At 45.3% G+C, this 20797-nt stretch overlaps 1 protein-coding gene across 2 annotated transcripts in view; it reads right to left on the bottom strand.

Annotated features, from left to right (window-relative positions):
* Positions 1-20797, bottom strand: part of MAN1C1 (mannosidase alpha class 1C member 1) — a 204657-nt gene that overhangs the window by 19772 nt on the left and 164088 nt on the right. For both annotated transcript variants that reach the window (XM_034413506.3, XM_034413507.3), the window contains exons 5-7: positions 14742-14836; positions 5460-5583; positions 21-114 (exon numbers count right to left, since the gene is read on the bottom strand). In XM_034413506.3, coding sequence (XP_034269397.1) covers positions 21-114; positions 5460-5583; positions 14742-14836 — 313 coding nt within the window. The remainder of the gene's footprint in view (positions 1-20; positions 115-5459; positions 5584-14741; positions 14837-20797) is intronic.

A 20797-nucleotide genomic window follows, 5' to 3' on the forward strand; every position in this document is an offset into this window, starting at 1 on the left:
AAGAGAGTCTGAATACTCACGCTGGACCCAGTTCCCTGTGACTGGACTGAGGAAGTTTGGATAAAGCCCTTGAGGTTTCTCGATTCTATTCAGGACTTTGCGAATGTTCATCACCTACAAGGAGATATAAAAAAAAAATATTGTAAAAAAAATACTCCAGCTATTATGAACTCTTTGCTATTTATAATAAACTGATTTTATTAATAATGAAGCCACCCACCAAATATAGGGAGTCCTCAACTTTTCATTTAGTGACTATTCAAAGTTACAAAGGTCCTGAAAAAAGTGACTTATGACCAGGGTGGGCTTCAAAAATTTTAGCAAGGGGTTCTCTGCCCAGTTACTGGGTGGGCGTGATCTAGTTGGCTTCCTGCACCACGGTGGTGGTGGTGGGGATTTTTGTCCTCCCTGGGCTCCAGAGGTTTTCCACGAGCCTCTGGGAGGGCGAAAACAGCCTCCCCAGACTCCGGAGGCCCTCTGGGCCCGATTCTGGCCTTCCCGAACTTCCGGTAGGCCTGTTTTTCGGCCTCCCCTAGTCTCCGCACGCGCCCTGCACTTACCTGCATCCAAAACGGGCCCCGTGGGGACTCCTGGGAGAGGAGGAGTGGGGTGGGCGGGGCCAGCCAGGAGTCGGATTTGGGGGTTCTCCAAACTCTGTAGAATCTTAGCTAGAGGTTCTCCCGAACTCCTGCGAACTCCTAGCAGCCCACCCTGGTTATATGTACGGGGCTAATTTTGGAGAGATTTCAGGCTGATAAAAGGAAAGGTTTTTTATGGAATACAAATAACCCTTGATTTATGACCACAATTGATTGCCAATTTCTGTTGCTAAGTGAGACATTTGTTCAGTCAGTTTTGCCCCATTTTACAGCCTTTCTTGCCATAGCTGTTAAGTGAATCACCAAAGTTGTCAAGTTAGTAACGTGATTGTTAAGTGAATCTGGCTTCCCCGTTGACTTTGCTTGTCAGAAGGTTCCAGAAGGGGATGACATGATCCCAGGACTGGCATAAAAATGAACCAGTTGCTAAGCATCTGGATTTTGATCAGGTGACCATGGGGAATGCAGCGATGGTCATAAGGGTGAAAAACAGTCACTATTTCAAAAAAGTGAAATAGAGCCTTGGTAGTACAGTGGTCTAAAGCACCCTGTTATTAAGAGCAGCTGTCTGCAATTACTGCAGGTTCGAATCTCGCTAGGCTCAAGGTTGACTCAGCCTTCCATCCTTTCTAAGGTAGGTAAAATGAGGACCTGGGTTGTGGGGGCAATGAGCTGACTTTGTATAAATATACAAAAGGATGAAGGCTATTGCTTAACGCATTGTAAGCCGCCCTGAGTCTCCAGAGAAGGGTGGCATATAAATCAAATTAAAAAAAAAAAAGTCACTTTTTCCAGGGCCGTTGTAACTTTGGACAGTCACTAAATGAAAAGTCAAAGACTTCCTGCACATTCATTTGACAAACTCAACACCATCAGACACGGCGATGACCATTGATTTAGCCAGTTTTAAAGGAGGCTGGACAAAGTCATTTTAACTTGGCTGACTGCACTGCTCTCAACACAGCTGGACCGTGATGGCAGAGGCCATTTTTGTTTGTTTGCATCCAGTGCCTCTTAGTCAGTCTTCTGTAACGTCCTGAAACGCATAGGTTTCATTTAGCTATTATCACTGATAGGCCCACCCTCACGAATGCCATCTGTGGCAGAAGATCCGCAAACAGCTGCTTCTCCAGCAGCCCTTCCACATCAGCCAAAAACACCACAGGATCCCCAAGCCAAAGAGAACTGCAAGAAACCGTGACAAGAGGCAGACTCTGAAATGTCCTCTGTTGCCGAGCAACACACATAACCCATTTTGGCCGGTTTCCCCTTGGCTGTGGACCTTCTAATGGCTGAGGAACCCCTGACCTCAGAAGGTGCAATGGCATCAGACCAGTTTCCCATGCTAAACTGCAATGCAATACAAGCTGTTTTGGCTGGCTGTTTTGGCCATTACATTTATTCTGTTTATACCCTGCCTTTTTTGATTTTTACAAATAACTGAAGGTGGCGAACATATCCAATATATCCTCCTCCTATTTTCCTCACAGCAACAACAACCCTGTGAGGTGAGTTGGGCTGAGAGGGAGTGACTGGCTCAGTCACCCAGCTGGTTTTCATGACAAGGTGGGGCTTGAACTCACAGTCTCCTATTTTCCAGCGTAGTGCCTTAACCACTAGACCAGGGGTGTCAAACTCAAGGTCCAGGGGACGGATGTGGCCCGTGGGGTACTTAGAGCTCTGTTTTTGCTGGCAGAGGGTTGCAGGAGACCATGGCAGCCCAAAACGGAGCTCGGGAGCCCGCTTTCACTGGCAAGCGCTCGGGCCACCACAGGTGTCAGCGTTCCAAATTAGGCTCTCTTCCAGCGCTGACATGAACGAAATGAAGCAGAGAGCAGAAGCGTTGATTTATTGCTGAGATGAACTTTTACCTAGTTTTCTGAATGCAACAGATAGTGTTACCTGGGTGATGGAGGGTGGGGGGCACATTCCTGTGAAAAGAACGTGCTGGGACGTAGAGATGGATCTGCATGATGGCCAATGGGACATTGGGGTTGGAGAGCGGAAGAGGAGGGGGTTGGAAGGAGGGGCCAGTTTGGCTGCAACTTGAATCAGGAATGTCGGATTTTTTCTATTCTTAAATAAAAGTGATTCATTAGAGACTTTGCGTTTGAGAATGAAGTTTATTTAAGATAGCACCGAAGCCTGACAACAGGTGCCCCCGACACGGGTGACGTCGAGCTGGCCATGCCCACCCTGGCCACACCCACCCTGGTCCCCCGAAGTCAAACATAACCCTGACGCGGCCCTCAATGAAATTGAGTTTGACACCGCTGCACTAGACCAAACCGGCTCTGTAAAGGATACCGTAACAGCTAAGAGGACACGTGCTAAAAGAAGATAAAAGCAGGCCATTAATTTGTGTTCAATTTCACCAGTTTCAAGAAATCTTCATTTTTACAGGCAGTGTTTCTAATCAAGCTACAGCCATGTATTTGTTATGACATCCAGCTAATCAGGCCTGATGCAAACTTGATGTGTTCGGTAATGACTCACTTTTCTTTACCATACTGTACTGTATGTTAACAACACCAACTGTGACTTTAAGTGCCGAGGTCTGGAATCCCTTGCTTAGAACCGCAGATTGGGTTTGTATCCTGTTTAAAACCTTGTGGCTTCGTTTGGCAAACAGGAGGGAAGGCAACCTAGCCCCAGGCTCAAGATTTGCAAACTTGACTTTTAAGCTCACAAGGATCAAGTGTTGGCGTGCTCCATTTATTTATTTATTTATTTATTTATTATTCGTATTTCTATGCCGCCCACTCTCCAAGGACTCTGGGCGGCTTACACCAAAGACAGTTTACTAAATAGCATATTGCCCCCAACAATCTGGGTCCTCATTTTACCCACCTCGGAAGGATGGAAGGCTGAGTCAACCTTGAACCTTTTATCAATTGTCAAGTTGGCTCCCACTGCACATTAGGGGTGCAGCTCTCTCCGCTGAAGACCCTGGCATTTCAAGTCTGAACACGTATGTAGATTAGCAATGCCCTATTTTTTTTTTTTTAAAGAAAAAAGAAAGTCCACAAATCTCTAGCTGGGAGCTAATGAACTGATAAGCTTTTCACCAAGTCCATTTCCCTCCAGATGGCTGTTTACAATCGGCACCCGTCGTGCGCGCTCTCATACAGCTTTAGCTTTAATCGACAGCATGCTCTGGGTGGGCGAATCCATTAACAAGCCAGGTTTTTGCATTGACGGAGGGACAGGACTTAGGTGAGTGGGCTGCTCAACTGACCTCTTGGAAAATCACTGAATAAGAATCATCCTCTCTCCTATATTAAGGGATATGTTAGGATGAGGCACTTAATCCTAACTTCAACAAAGGCTTTCCATTAAAGTTGCATATTCATAATCTCCATCCCTGTGGTGCATCTCTTCCTTGTTTTCAGCTTCAACTTTGCCTTTCCAGCTGGTATCTTTTCCCTTCTATCTAAACTCCCATATATTTCCTCTGTTCTCCAGCACGTCTTCTGTGCTAGCCCTTTCTCTCATTCTATGCTTCATTTATATCTTATTATTTCTCTATTTGATTCCTGGCTTCCCTAGTATTTTTCCTCCATGCCTCTCCCCCCCGCCACTCAAATTTCCTTTTGCATCCTAGCCTAGGGAAAACGATCAAGCCTATATGACTGCTGGCAAAATGTGACTCCAAATGTATTCTAAGAATCTACTGAGGAAGGGCATGAAGTAATCACCAGATGCAAAGTGTACCCACAGCTACTATCAACTCTCAGCAATAATCATCCCACACTCTTCAAACTCTGAATCTTCACAGCAGGAGAAGGACTCAGGCCTCTACCCACTTTGGAAAAAGTCCCATTACTGTGCAATTTCTCAAGAGAAGTAACAGAAGAAGCTATCAGAGGGAATGAGAGATATTCTAAAGCCGCGGTCACCAACCAGTGATCCGTGAGAAAATTTTGGTGGTCCACAGAAAAATTATTTGCATTTTTTTATATTGCACTAGATACTATTTATCTTTTTTAAAAAATTCATATTAGTGATCTGTGGGATTTAAAATTATGAATTTAGTGGTCCCTGAGGTCTGAAAGGTTGGCAACCCCTGTTCTAAAGCAGTGCTTCTCAGTGTTGGCAACTTTTAAGATGGCTGGATGTCAACTCCCAGAATTCCCTAGCCAGCGGAACTGGGGAATTGTGGGGTTCGAAATCCATCCATGCTAGCTGCTGAGATGCTGAGAAACATTGTTCTAAAGACTTCACTGATCTACAGTGATCTTTCTTATATTGGATAGCAGCAATTTTGCCGGCAGACAGACGGTGTCTCAGTACAACTGGATGGAGTTAGCCAACATGCTTGGCCCGAAAGAGACCCCGAGCTTCAGCTCCTGATTTAATAATAGCAGTTGCCCCCTAACCTCTTACAGGTTCTCTGCCACAGCCACAAGCAGAAGTGACACGCTTGATTCGGAACTGCCAAAATGATTATGGCTGGGATTAAGGTGGAGGTGTGAGATTCCTATTTCTCAAATCTGGGCCCTTGTTACAGACACAAAGCGAATTTCATTAGAGGCTGTTTTGGGTGGCACGGTGACCGTGTTTGTGAGGGGAGACGACGTGGTAGCAGGTTGAAAGAGGGAGAGGAATCACTTCACGCCCAATTGATAAGAGAGAGAAAGAAAAAGAGGAAGGAAGGAAGGAAGGAAAGAAGGAAGGAAGGAAGAGAGGAAGGAAAGAAGGAAGGAAGAAAGGAAAGAAAGAAAGAAAGAAGGAAGGAAGGGAAGGAAGGAAGGGAGGAAGGAAGGAAGGGAGGAAGGAAAGAAGGAAGGAAGAAAGGAAAGAAAGAAAGAAGAAAGGAAGGAAGGAAGGAAGGAAGGAAGGAAGGAAGGGCATACTTACTTTTTCAGCATATATGGAATTTCCAGACAGTTCTGAAAGATGCATAAACTCTAAGTGGAGGCTCCCGAATTCAGCTAAAATGCTGCTTCCCGCTGATGCCCATCCCCAGCTCCAGCTCATGCCACTGGGGGAAACAAAAAAAGGAAAAAAAAAAAGCTAAGCATACAAAGAAGTGAGAATCCCAGAAAGTTTCCCTTTATTGCACAAGCTTGATCCAGCTCTGGGTGACCTATTCTTTGCAGGACTTAATCTGTACAACATTGTGTGTTTATTTTAGCGTTTCCCAATGGTGGAAACATTAAAGGTGTTAGGACTTCATTCAAGGTTCCCAGATTTCCCTAGCCAGCATGAATGGAATTCTGGGAACTGAAGTCCATGTATCTTAAAGTGATTTACTCATTAGCTGTAATTGTATACCTCAGCTTTCCTCTCCATGTTCCTGAAAAACACTGGGCTAAATTGGCCAAAAATCTGATCGTGGACATCTGTACTGGAAAAGGCCCCTTGAACCTAACGCGTTTAAAGCCCAAATCTCTCCAGATGCCACTTACATCCGTCTCCTTATTTCCAGCAACTTAGTTCAGAATAATACTGTATAATTTTTGGTGTTTGAGATGGTGTCACACGTGTCAGAAAGGCATTTGGTCTGGCTACAGAGAAAACAAACAGACAGCCCAGGAGCTGATATACATGGATCTGCAGTACTTAGCAGGCAAAGATATAAAAAGTCACATATGCCGTACTTTTTCTTTTGAACACTGCTGTTATTCCTCTGCATTTGTTGGCAACAGGATGTATTTAAATATAGCGTAAATACCAGTGGTGAAATCCAAATTTTTTTACTACTGGTTCTGTAGGCATGGCTTGGTGGGCGTGGTGTGGCTTGGTGGGCGTGGCAGGGGAAGGATACTGCAAAATCTCCATTCCCACCCCACTCCAGGGGAAGGATACTGCAAAATCCCCATTCCCTCCCCACTCCTGGAGGAAGGATATTGCAAAATCTCCATTCCCAGCCCACTCTGGGGCCAGCCAGAGGTGGTATTTGCCGGTTCTCCAAACCACTCAAAATTTCCTCTACCGGTTCTCCAAACTGCTCAAAATTTCCGCTACTGGTTCTCCAGAACCTGTCAGAACCTGCTGGATTTCATCCCTGGTAGATACCCATAGGATATTAAGTCTGGTCAGTCAAATGATGAGCAGCTTTGAATACAATGTGCATTTTGACATGCATGACTGTGCTTTTAAAAGACGTAAATACTCAGGAGGTAAGCTTAGCCTATGGAAGAGGCAGGAGGGACAATTTGTGGTCAAAAGCAAACATCTAGAGCAGGGCTCTCCAACCTTGGCAACTTTAAGACTTTAAGTCTTAAAGTTGCCAAGGTTGGAGACCCCTGATCCAGAGCTTTAGATCTAAGAGACCCCCGAGAAATGCAATGAACATTCTGATTTTGCCAAGTGGTAAAATTGCAGGAAATTTACAGAGAGTTAAGATAAAGCATAGCAATCTTAGGAACTTTCCCAGACTTTGCTTCCTTACTCATCTTCTCCAATCAGCCAACACAACCATCTTGATTACAGTCTATTAAGATCATCTCAACCTCTGCGGAGCAGCCTATATTTTTAGGATTTGGGTTGAAAATAGCCTTCGTAATTGTCGGCTTGAGAGAAGTTCAACGACTGCCGTTTCAAAAACAGGAAGACCTGATCCTAATAACTCTTGATTAGCATGGGAGGCAGATTGCGGTTAAGGCTTCTTTTTCCCAAAGACAATTATCACGGCTATGATTATCTGAAGGGAGGAATTAACAGGGAGGCAGCAGATGGCGCTAAGAGGTTTGTGCAATGGACTCCGGAGGACAAACACTTCAAACTTTTTTTAAAAATAAAAACTTGCAGCGTTGAAAAGCCACAGTTCTTCCTTTGACTGGGACTTGGGGAAATAAGATGGGTTTTTGGGTGCAGTTTAATACTTTTAGGTGAATCCCATCTATCTCCACGACTCACAAGGGATTGTGGGGTAAATCCACCACAGATCTCCCTTAAACCTAGCCTGTCTCAGGGAGTTAAAAATCAAATGGTTTGGAGAGAAGATAAAAATAAAAATTGAGTCGGTCTGCCAACAGCTGTGAGGATGCTGTTGAGGCAACTTCAAGATCAGCTATTAGGGGACAAATAGCTTGCTGCCTTCACCCCTCCTTCAACATTGTCCTAAGAACCTGGCTGGAGACAAAATGCTAGACTTTGGACTGATCCAGGAGAATTATGTTTCTGCAGGTAGTCCTCAAGTTATGTTCTGCCCCAGCTACGGACCCCAAAGAACGCAGCACACACAAAGTCTGTACAAACCTTAGTTTACTAAATTAAATCAGTCTTTTTCAAACAAAGGCTGTTAATTAACTTTCTTAACAGCCTACAAGAATCCAAAGAATAAATAATGGTAATCTTACTATGGTTGGCAGAAAGCCCAGAAGCAATTTGCAGAGAACTAAGATCAAGACACGAAGGAGAGTGAATGAAGTTGTTCCCTGCAAATTGCCTCAGTCGTTGTCCTTCCTTAAATAGGCTAAGGGAGTGGCCAATTAGCCCCAAGCCTTACTCTCGAGGAGACCTCCTCCTGAGGAGCCACTCCTGCCTTTTGGCAGCTCTGTGCACCCTTGCATTGAGAAAAGGCTCCTCCTCTTCCTCCTCTTCACTTATGGGAGCTTCTGAAGGCCCTGGCTGAATCCCCGCCTCTGGCACCACATCTTCTCCAGCCTCCTCATTGTCCGACTCGAGTGCCAGCTGCACAGGCAGCTGGCGCATCACCACACCAGCCTCCTCACTGTCGGAATCAGCTACTAGCTGCACAGGCCACTGACGGGCCACAAGAAGTTATGACTGTAATGGAGCCTGCCCAGAGATGGGTTTCAGCAGGTTCTGACCAGTTCTGGAGAACCGGTAGCGGAAATTTTGAGTAGTTCGGAGAACCAGTAGTAAAAATTCTGACTGGCCCCGCCCCCATCTATTCTTTGCCTCCCAAGTCCCAGCTGATCGGGAGAAAATGGGGATTTTGCAGTATCCTTCCCCTGGATTGGGGTGGAAATGGAGATTTTACAGTATCCTTCCCCTGCCACGCCCAAGCCACGCCCACAGAAATTTTTTGAAACCCACCACTGAGCCTGCCCATTACAGTAGTAAGATATGATGGCAATAAAATGGGTCGGTCACATGTGGCAGTTAAGAGAACCAATAGTTCTCAAAGTATATAGGGCGGTTAGTCCTCGATTTACAGCAGTTCGTTTAATGACCATTCAAAATTACAATGGCACTAAAAAAAAGTGACTTATGACCATTTTTCACACTTAGGACCTTTCCAGCATCCCCATGAACATATCAAAATTCAGATGTTTGGCAGCTGGTTCATATTTATGACCGTTGCTCTGTCTTAAGATCACGTGATCCTCTTTTGCGACCTTCTGGCAAGCAAATTCAACGGGGAAGCTAGATTCACGTAACAACCGGGTTACCAACTGCAGGGATTCACTTAACAAACGAGGCAAGAAAGGTCGCAAAACGGGGCACAATTCACTAAACAAATGTCTCGCTCAACAACAGAAATCCGGGGCTCAATTGTGGTCGTACATCGAGGACTACCTGTAGTTCCAGATAATACGAATGTTTTGCAAGATTCTTGCCTATAGATGTGGAAAAAAAAAATAAAGAGAATCTGTTTGAATCATTTTTGTGCCTCTCTGGATTTTGGGACCGGACAGCAACCTTGTCAAACTGAAGCAGCCTTCTGCCTACATTAAACTTATACTATGGGAACTATTAGGGAGGGGCTGTCCTCACCCTCTTTCTCTTACACAGACTATCTGGATTGAATTGTCTCTTGCTCCTCTGGAATGCAGCCCCTCCCTTCTGGGGATTCGGTCCACTACATTCCATCACATTGAGAAAAAGTGGCAGGCTCAAAGTCACCTAGGTCAGGGGTCTCCAACCTTGGCAACTTTAAGACTGGTGGACTTCAACTCCCAGAGTTCCTCAGCCAGCAAAGCTGGCTGAGGAACTCTGGGAGTTGAAGTCCACCAGTCTTAAAGCTGCCAAGGTTGGAGACCCCTGTTTTAGTTAAACCCAGCAGGGCTTCTCTTAAAATCCATAAAGAGATCAGACATTATGGCTGCCACATGCCACAAACTGAAGGGTACCATTCAAGACTGCAGCATAAAAGATAGAATGCTCTGGGCCAGCAGTAGAAGTTTATTGATTTGATTTGATCTGATTTTGGGGCTGCCGGACTCCAAATGACTCTTCGCCTTTTTTTTGTGCTTCCCAAAACAGATGGTCATAAGGCTCAAGTAAATTACTAAAACATGGATGTTCGGGGCCAGAGGAAGGCCAGTTAATGCCCTCGGTACTGCCTAACAAAGGAGCCCACTCTGCAAAAGTGAGATTCTCACTACTTGAGATGGAAACAAATGTGATCTCTGACAGCACCTTCAAACCAAACGTTTAGACATTAGTCAAAGAGAACAGGCTGAGAACCCTTTTTCTGACTTACTTGGACAGTAGGGTTTCCTGCCTAAGCAGGGGGTTGGACTAGAAGACCTCCAAGGTCCCTTCCAACTATTCTATTCTATTCTATTCTATTCTATTCTATTCTATTCTATTCTATTCTATTCTTCTATTCTATTCTATTCTGGTTTTCAACTGGCTGGGGAATGCTGGGAATTGAAGTCCACAAATCCTAAAGTTGTCAAGTTTGGAGACCTCTGTCCTAAGGGATGCTGACAATCCATATTTTATCTCCAGTAGGTGTTTCTTCCTTACCTGGATATTCTGATCGTCACATTCATTGGTAGGTTCACCACCCAGAGCGATGATACCAAATAAGTGTTTCTCGCAGGTTAACTTTAACATAGATCATTCTCGGAGCAAACCAGGCTGTTCATTTTCAAATGAATGAGGATGGAGGGCTACATTTAAAATGGCTTTTCTTCCTTTTGGTGTTCTCCAACCGATTTCTTCTCTCCACTGGCCTCCCCTCGTGGATCTAACCTCGACTTTAAGCAGGAAGGCAAACGCAAGTCCTTGACTTGGCTTCCTAGAGAATTATTCTCCACCCTCGAAAAATATGTATAACTTAAGAGTTATACATACAAATGCTAACCTCAACGCCTTGGTATCGTTTCTTAAAAATTTATGTCATTTTAGTTACTTAAAATGGTGGTTGCTTAGCAATAGATTTCCAGTACTATTCAGCAAAACAAGATTAATAGGCTGAAATCATAAGAAATTTCTTGTGTCATAAATCTCGTTTGGTTTGCCTCCAGGAAGAGGTCCAAGTTATTCTTCTAAATTATAGAAAACTGAAAAAGGGAGAAAAAGAGATTCTTCTTGGCCTGTTTATATGTAGCTGGACAACCTGTGCTGATTCCCTTCCCAGACAGACTTTTGATTCTCAAAGTCCCCGCATTTTGCTGAATGTCCCCCTTATGTCCCTCTGGATTAGGAGCCCCTGCACGAGCCTGTAGCATTCACACAGCTTCTGCACTTTCTAATCAAGGCACGTTGTTCTTCTGGAGGCCTCCAAGTATTTCAATGCTAGCCAAGTTCCCTGGTTTGGGGATGTAGGGTTCAGTGGTGAGCAACCTGCAGCTCCTTGTCTCAGGGGAAGGAAGGATGGATGGATGGATGGATAGAAGGAAGGAAGGAAGGAAGAAAAGAAAAGAGAAAAGAAAATAGATGGGAGAGAGTGTGGGAAAGAGATGGGAGGGAAGGAGATGGGGGAGAGGGAGGGAAAGATGGGAGGGAGGAAGGAAAGGAAAGGAAAGAGATGGGAGGGAGGGAGGGAGATGGGGAGAGAGGGAGGGAAAGAGATGGGAGGGAGGAAGGAAGGGAGGAAAGGAAAGAGATGGGAGGGAGAGAGAGAAGGAAAGAGATGGGGGAGAGGGAGGGGAAGAGATGGGAGGGAGGGAGGAAGGGAGGAAGGAAGGAAGGGAGGGAAGGAAAGAGATGGGAGGGAGGGAGGAAGGAAGGGAGGAAAGGAAAGAGATGGGAGGGAGGGAAGGAAAGAGATGGGGGAGAGGGAGGGGAAGAGATGGGAGGGAGGGAGGGAAGGAAAGAGATGGGAAGGAAGGAAGGAAAGAGATGGGAGGGAAAGAGATGGAAGGAAGGTAGGTAGGTAGGAGGGAATGACCATGTTCGGCCAAATTATTGAACAACTTGGAAATCTAGAGCAGTGGCCCCCAACCTTTTGGGTGCCATGGACCGGTTCCGTGGACAGCAGTATTTCCATGGACCGGGTGGGGGCGTGGTTTCATGGTTCCGCATGTGCATGGATGGGGCTTTGCTTGTTCGGCAGATCAGTTCCTGGTAGGCCATGGACCAGTACTGGTCCATGGACTGGGGGTTGGGGAGCTCTGGTCTAGAGCAACGAATCTTAACTTCAGTTTTAAAATATGTGGACTTTAATTCCCAGGGTTCCCTAGCCAGTTGCTGAGTCTGAGAACTGGTCTGGAATGATATCCTAAGTGCCCTAAGAACGCTCGCCAAGAAGGACATCCAAGGCCAAAGATTCATTACTCTACGATTCAGGCTGACAATTCAAAGAGCAAAAATTAGGTCTTGTTTAGAGGAATACGCTGAACTAAACTCAACGTTGTAAAAATTGTAAAGTCAGATCAGAGAGGTTACAGAAATGCAGCGGGATGAAAAGATGGCCAAAAATTCAGGACTGGGGTTCACCAGTTCCTTTTAATCAGTGGTGAAATGTAAAATTTGTTACTACCGGTTCTGTAGGCGTGGCTTGGTGCTGGGGGTAATGTGACTGTGTGGGCGTGGCCAACTTTTTTTTTTAACTTTTAAAAGTTAAAAACTTTTAAAAGTTAAACCTCAAGAGGTTGTAGAAAAAATGTTTTTAAAAGTAAAAAAAAAAAAGCCTCTGATGATCTCGCGGCTAAGCTGGGCATGGGGGGGGGGCAGGGATTTTTGCTACCGGTTCTCCGAACCACCCGCCTCCATCGCTACTGGATCGGGCGATGCGGTCCAAACCGGGAACACCCCTGCTTTTCATTCACTTCTTTCTGTCAGCTGAGGGCACCCCAAAATCTCAGACAAGGGTCTTTCAAATTCCTACCATCCAACCAACACAGAGACGCCATGAGTAAGCTGAAACCAAGAGAACAGCCAGGGACTTGTGATTACAAAAACAAAGGCGTGGAGAGGGGTTATGACTGCAGAGAACAAGCATGTTGAAGCAGAAAATGCTTTTCAATTCACCTCCGAGGGAAAGTCAGAAATTAGTCAACTATGCCAACTTTGGTTTCAATTCAGGCCAATCTTTCTCCAGCCTGGCAGTTTCCGTTATATTGGTTTCGAGTTCCAATTATCAGCCAGAATAGCTGTAGTCAATTTGGGATGACAGGAGCTAGATCTGAAAAGTGTCAGTTCAAGTAACCAGGGGAAGGTTGGTCTGAGTCAGGGGTCAGCAACCTGAGGCTCTGGAGCCGCATGTGGCTCTTTCACCCCTCTGCTGTGGCTCCCTGTCACTCAAAATATGCGTCACAACCGCCAATGTGCGATACCTGCTGGCATGCGATTTATTGAACTTTTCAACCCCCGGTAGGCCAACCATGGATAAATCCAAGAAAAGAAAAGTTTCAGAAGAAAACAGAACATTTAATTCAACTACATTTGCTAGTTTTGTGGCCGCTTAAGAAATAGTCAGGCACAGTAAGGTTTTTGTGGCTCCCGGTGTTTTCTTTTCTGTGGGAAACAGATCTAAATGGCTCTTTCAGTGTTTAAGGTTGCAGAGCCCTGGTCTGAGTCCTTCTGGTTTCTGTAACACCTGGGAACACAGTTAGATTGGGAGGAAACTCTGCCCTGTGAACAGAAAAGAGCTTTGTTTGGGGAGAAGTTCAACTTCATGATCCAAGATAGTGTTTCTCAACCTTGGAGACTTATATGTTGACTTCAACTCCCAGAATTCCCCACCTAGCCTTACCTCGGATCAATGTTTCTCAAACTTGGTAACTTTAAGAGAGGTGGACTTCAACTCCCAGAATTCCCCAGATGGCTGGGACATTCTGGGAGCTGAAGTCCACCTACCTTAAAGACACCAAGATTGAGAAATATTGATTTAAGGCAATGAAAACCCCACTGCAAGAGTTACAGGAAAATTCTCCAAATTAGGCTGGGTTAATAAATCACTGGGAGCCTAAAACACCCAGAAACCACAGCCTCCATAAAGTAGAAAGTGCCAGGTTATGGGACAAACTGAAAGCTCTCCATCAGTGGTAGGTTGCCCCTGGTTCGGATCAGTTCGCAAGAACCGGTAGTAAAACTGGCGGGAGGCCCCGCCCACCGCCCCGGATGTTGTCATCAGTGATCTGCGCATGCGCAGAAGCGATCCCGTTGTGAACCGGTAGTAAAGGTAAATAGAATCCACCACTGCTATCCATATTTGCTTCCTGACAGCATTGGCTTGGCTCCTGTTGAAAGCATGACAGACAGTCCTCGACTTATAACAATTCATTAAGTGATCATTCGAAGTTATAATGGTACTGAAAAAAGTGACTTACGGCTGTTTTTCATACTTATGACCCAGAGGTGGATTCTAAATTTTTTTACTACCGTTTCTGTTATTCTGTCCATCTTATTTTGTGGGTGTGGCTAGGTCATGTGACTAGGTGGGCGTGGCTAGCTGGTCAGAGTCATTTCTGGAAGGTCCTTGCACTTACGACCAGTCCTCGCACTTACGACCCAACTCATTTGTTTGCTTTTAACATTGATCAGCTGTAGGACGGCCCTTTGAAGCCCCGCGGCAGGAGTTTAAACAGTTTTTTTCCCTCTAGTCATCAGCTGGGACTCAGGAGGCAGCAATAGATTGGGGGTGGGACTAAATAAAAGGTAAGAATAATGTGGGGGGGTGGGAGGGCAGGGGGGGAGAACCGGTTCGGTGACGTCATATCGTCACCGCTACCGGCTCGGCCGAACCGGACCAAACCAGGAGGAACCCACCACTGTTACGACCATTGCAGCACCCCATGATCATGTGATCAGAATTGGGACCCTTGGCAACCAACTCATATTTTTTATGATGGCTGCAGGGTTCCAGATTCTTGTGGTTAACTTTTGCGACCTTTTGACAAGCAAAGCCAATGGGGAAGTCAGATTCACTCAACAACCATCTTAACAGATGCAGCGATTCACTTAACAACTGTGGCAAGAAAGATCGTAAATCCAGGCAGGTTTCTCCTCTTATTCTCTATACATTAGTAACAACACATTACTGTTCCTTGCCTGCCCAGGTTGATGACGCCTCGTGGGATTCCTGTTGGCGTGCTAAAGGCCGGGAGAAGTTTTTCTCCAAGTTCTAGAACTTTGTTCTTGAAGACCTGTTGGAAGAAAGAGAGGAGGGGGTCAGGAAGCAGATACTGTAATAAATGGGAGCTGGATTTCTAAACATAAATCTCCGTATGTTCAGCCACTTGGAGCTACTGCCTGCTACACCAGGGAGCCCTGGTGGTGCAGTGGTTAGAAAGCAGCATTGCAGGCAAACTCTGCCCACCGCCTGGAGTTCGATCCTGACGGGGCTCAAGATTGACTCTGCCTTCCATCCTTCTGAGGTCGATAAAATGAGGACCCAGACTATTTGAGGGCAATATGCTGATTCTGTAAATGGCTTACAGAGTGCTGTGAAGCATTATGGGGCTATGTATAACTCTAAATGCTATTGCTAAGTGCTAGTGCTACTTCAAGAGAAATGGGTTTGGAGAACCATCCTCGTAGACTACTGTTCTTCTGCCCAGACTGAATGGGCAATATTTGGATGCAACGGCTGTGAACATCTTTTCTCAGCGTGAATGTAGTTTAGCTCCTGTTGACAACTAGAGCACAGGTGGCTTAATAATAATGATGATGATGACGACGATGATGATGATGTTTATTGATATCGCTGTCCCAGAGACGTCAGAGCCCAAGAAAAAGAACTGGAAAAAAATCACGAAATATTGTGACCTGGCCATTGAAATTACACGGTTATGGATGAAACATGTAACAGTGATACCCATTGTCATCGGGGCACTTGGTACCATGTCCAAGAATTTTACAAAACACATCAGAAATTGCAGCTTCCTGCAATAACACCAGCGGAACTGCAAAAAACTGCGCTACTCGGAACTTCATATATATGATATATAATACCACTCTATAAAGCCCTAGTAAGACCACACCTAGAGTACTGCATCCAGTTTTGGTCACCACACTATAAAAAAGATGTTGAGACTCTAGAAAGAGAGCAGAGGAGAGCAACCAGGATGATTAGGGGACTGGAGACTAAAACATATGAAGAACTGTTACATGAACTGGGCATGGCTAGTCTAGTGAAGAGAAGGACCAGGGGAGACATGATAGCAGTCTTCCAATACTTGAGGGGCTACCACAGAGAGGAGGGAGTCAAGCTGTTTTCCAAAGCACCTGAAGGCCAGACAAGGAATAATGGATGGAAAATGACCGAGGAGAGATTCAACTTAGAAATGAGGAGGGTTGGACTAGATGACCTATAAGGCCCCTTCCAACTCTGTTAATCTGTTATATATTTTAAGAAGATACTTGGTTGATACCTAGGACGCTGGCAGCAACCCATATCAACCGTTAGCACCAGTCAATGGTATTTGTGACACATTTTTAAATGATCAGTTGACTGAGTTTCATGTTTAATGAATAAAAGAAATAATAATAATAAAATCATGAAAACAGATGAGACAAAAAAATAGATGAGAAACCATCTCAGGGCTTCCACTGTGGAAACCACACAGATCTTATTTCTCTGCCATCACTAAGTTTGAGACGTAGTAATGGCTTTGGATGGTGGCTTTTGGATCGTCCCACCATGGAGTAGGGTGTGTAAGTGAGTTTGATCTTTAATAGGCATTAGAAACTTTGATACCTGGTCTGTTTTAAATGGTCTTCAAAATCTCGATTTTTATCAGTGTAGTTTGCTGTCCCTCTTCCGTTAAAACAGTGTTGTTTCAATTAAAGAGTTTTTATCTATTTTACTATTTCAACATTATTTCCCCTTACAAACTGAAACTAAAGGTGTAATAAGAAAGGAAATGAATGTTCTTTCATTTCGTTTTTCAAGGACTGGTATTCAGTAGACACCTATTGTGAACTATTCAAGCAATTGTAGGAGCCAATTCAGCAATTACACAAACACCCATATTAAAGATAAAAACCCAGACTGGAAATAAATTCAGATAAGAAAAATTCAGCCTTTTGAACTTAAGGAAAAAACAGAAGGCCCCCGATAGGTAAGATGCAGTGCATTTATTTATTTATTATTCATATTTTTATGCCGCCCACTCTCCAAGGACTCTGGGCGGCTTACAACAATCGACAGTATACTAAATAGCATACTGCCCCCAACAATCTGGGTCCTCATTTTACCCACCTCGGAAGGATGGAAGGCTGAGTCAACCTTGAGCCGGTGAGATTTGATCTGCTGAACTAGCAGTCAGCTGAAGTAGCTGCAGTACAGCACTCTAACCACTGCGCCACCTTGGCTCATATTACACATGGAAAATCTTGGATTCAATCCTTGGAACCTTCAGTGAAAAGGACGGTTTGGGTTTTTTCAAACTTTTCTGAGGAACCCCAAGGGATCTGCAAGACCTTGATAGGGTACCATTAGAAATTAAGGGGAAAACAATAAACTTCACTCAAGCACAGGCCAGGGGACCAATAGCAACTTCTCTAAAGGTGGGGCTTGTACAAATAAAGTGAAGCCCAAGTGAAGCCAGCTCTGACCCTATATTATTTACGCTCCAATTATGACCCTGTTTCCCCCCTCCCCACCAGGGGGTGTCATCAATCACATTTGTCAATGGAGCAATTTCGCGGGTTGTAGAGATCACTCCCCTTCGGCTGCTGTAGGTAACCCTGGGATACAGCCTTGAGAGAGATCAGCGTGGAATGTGCATCTGTCTTTGGCTGCTGTGCCATTTCACTGGTTTCCCATTCCCCCTGGCCTATGGCAACTTGAGAGCAGGCCAGGGATGCTTTGCGAGTTGACAGCCATAGCCACCATTTTGCAGATCAGGATTAAAAACGTTAACAGGTTCCACAGCTTGGAAAAGTTTGAAACCCTCCGATTAAGTGGGTGAAGGGAAAGGCTCTTTGCTGGAATGCCTGGAAAGCCAACTTAGGTGCCAGTGCAGAGAAAGAGACAGTATGAAATCAGTGCGAAATAGGCCAGTGTTTCTCAACCTTGTCAGCTTGAAGATATGTGGACTTCAACTTCCAGAATTCCCCAGTCAGCATGGGAGTTGAAGTCCACAAACCTTACAGTTGTCTAGTTTGGAAAACACTGTGTTAGATGACTCTTGACATTCTTTCCTACGCTACAATTTTATGATTCTATATCTGGCAGACAATATATTAGGGAAGATTGTATAGGAGGGGGAGGGAGACAACAATGGGTATGGACCCCAACAATGATGCCTCTCTTTCTAAATAATGCATTCAGCTCTCAAAAAAAAATTCTTCTCCACCTCTAAGCTCCACTAAAAGGCATCACAATCAATGTTTTTTTTTTTGACACCATGATGAATTAAGACATTGGCCAGGACTGAAAATCGTTCTGAGTGGGGACAGAGAAGTAAGTATCTCCATCAGCTTTTCACACACCCCTTCTTCTTCTGTGTCTGGTGGCTGTCATTAACAACCACCATGATTTACGACCATAATTCAGGGCTCAAATATGGTCATAGGTCAAGGACTACTTGCAAAGCTTTAGAACAATTCCCTGTTCCAGTCAGTTTCTCGGTCTTTTTTGAAATCTTGCAAACAGGGACATCTCCTTCTCGCTATTCTCAATTTGCTCCAGTCACCACAGGAACTGAACTTGCTGAAAAGCGAGAAGGCCCGCATCGTTCTGTGCAGATATATTAATCAAGAGTTTTACTTGTTATAAAGGGAAGAACGTTAAGTGATTTACGGAGACATCTTGCAGGATCCAAAGCGTTTGTCTCGATGGTGAAATGTAAAATTTGTTACTACTGGTTCTGTGGGTGTGGCTTGGAGGAGGTAATTTGGCTGGGTGGGCGTGGCCAACTTTTTTTTTTTAACTTTTAAAACCATTTTTTCTACAACCTCTTCAGTCGAAGAGGTTGTTAAAAAATGCTTTTAAAAGCCTCTGACGATCAGGCAACTCAGCTGGGATCGTCAGAGGCTTTTAAAAGCATTTCTTCTACAACCTCTTCGGCTGAAGAGATTGTAGAAAAATGCTTTGAAAAGCCTCTGATGATTGCAGCTGAGCCGCGCAATCATCAGAGGCATTTTTTTTAACTTTTAAAAGCATTTTTTCGGCCAAAGAGGTTGTAGAAAAAATGCTTTTAAAAATTAAAAAATAAACCTCTGATGATTGCGGGACTCAGCTGGGCATGGGGTGGGGGGGGGGTGCAGGGATTTTTGCTACCAGTTCTCCGAACCACCTGCCACCATCGCTACCGGATCAGGCGATCCGGGCCGAACCAGGAGCATTTCACCCCTGGTTTGTCTAAATGAGGAAAGCGCTATTGCCAAAGCCACAGTGGCAAAGCTAATTTGGAAGAATTAAGTAAAAAAAAACCAAAAATCCCTGTTTTTTTGGGGGGGTGGGGGTGGGGAAGGCGTCACAACTTGCTGTGCTTTGCTGTTCCTTTCAAAAGACAAAAAGCTGACCATATAACACTTTTGCACTGCAAGGGTCTTACAATCTGTCATTGGAACCACGCAGCTCCCTTGTTCTATATGCAAAGCCACAGCGGGAGGCCAAACTACTGCTTTGCTCCAGTTTCTGTCCTAGAAATTTTTTGCGCAACCTTTCTACGCCATCAAAAATATATAGTGCAATCAGTCTCAGTGTGTACCACGGAACAATGGAAAAAATAAGCAGGAACTCTACTGCCGCGGTATTATATCATGTTGCAAAGTTCGTTTTGGAACAAGTCATCGGCCCGGGGAAGCAAGGTCACCTTTGAGACCATTTACTCCAAGGAAAGAATATTCTTTGAAGGATGGGCCAGGGTGGCTTTCTCCTTCAGAACCCCATAGTCTTGGTTTTAAGGCTTTTCCTCAAGGCTAAAAGAGAAGGGAGCGGATCTTACCTCTGAAGGGAAGTTATTCCAAAAGGTAGGAGCCATGGTACAAAGCAGTGGCCATTTCCTGGATCCCACCCGCCAAAATTACTTGGCTGATGGGATCCGCAGTAGGTACCTTCTTCCAGCACAAATGGGGTGGGCCATTCCTATAGGGCCCACCCAGGGGTGAAATGCTCCCGGTTCGGACCGGATCGCTAGATCCGGTAGCGATGGCAGCGGGTGGATCGGAGAACCGGTAGCAAAAATCCCTCCCCCCCCCATGTCCAGCTGAGCCGCGCGATCATTAGAGGCTTTTTTTTTTACTTTTAAAAGCATTTTTTCTGCAACCTCTTCAGCCGAAAAAATGCTTTCAAAAGTAAAAAAAAAAAAAAGCCTCTGATGATCGCGCAGCTCAGCTGGGATCATCAGAGGCATTTAAAAGTATTTTTTTCTGCAACCTGTTCGGCAGAGGAGGTTGTAAAAAAAATGCTTTCAAAAGAAAAAAGAAAAAAAAAGTTGGCCACGCCCACCCAGTCACATTACTCCCACCCATCTACCAAGCCACGCCCACAGAACCGGTAGTAACAAATATTACATTTCACCACTGGGCCCACCCCATTTGTGCTCACTGGGCCACAGCATGCCAGAAACCGTGCCGTGCAAACAAGCGAAGCATCATCCATGGGATGCAGGCAGCATCTGAAACCATGCCGCCCTCTGATCCATGGAAAACCCTTTCTCCATGGAACCAGTCCCTGGTGCCCAAAAAGTTGAGGACCACTGCTACAGGGGAAGATGGTTCTGCAGCTATCCTGGACCCATGCTATAAAGCAGGGGTCTTCAGCCTTGTCAACTTTAAGACTTGTGGATTTCAACTCCCAGAATTCCTGCCCTATAGGAATGGCCCACCCCATTTGTGTTTGATGTTGGGTGGGCATGGGGGGCGTGGCCAGCTCAACGTCACTCGTGTCGGGGGCGCTTGTGGTGGCCCAAGCAATCTGCCAGCAAAAATGGGCTCCTGAGCTCTGTTTTCGGCTGCGACGGCTTCCTGCAATCCTCTGCCAGTGAAAACGTTGGCAGATGCACCGCGGGCTGGTCCTTTGCTGTTTCCAGGGTGGCTCCACGGACCAGATCTAAGTACCTCTAAGCACCCCGCATGCTGGATCTGGCCCGCAGGCCTTGAGTTTGACACCCGTGCTATAGGGCAAGGGTCCCCAACCCCCAGTCCATGGACCA

This window comes from Pantherophis guttatus, chromosome 10 (assembly GCF_059756535.1).
Source record: "Pantherophis guttatus breed Tessera chromosome 10, ASM5975653v1, whole genome shotgun sequence".
Taxonomy (NCBI): domain Eukaryota; kingdom Metazoa; phylum Chordata; class Lepidosauria; order Squamata; family Colubridae; genus Pantherophis; species Pantherophis guttatus.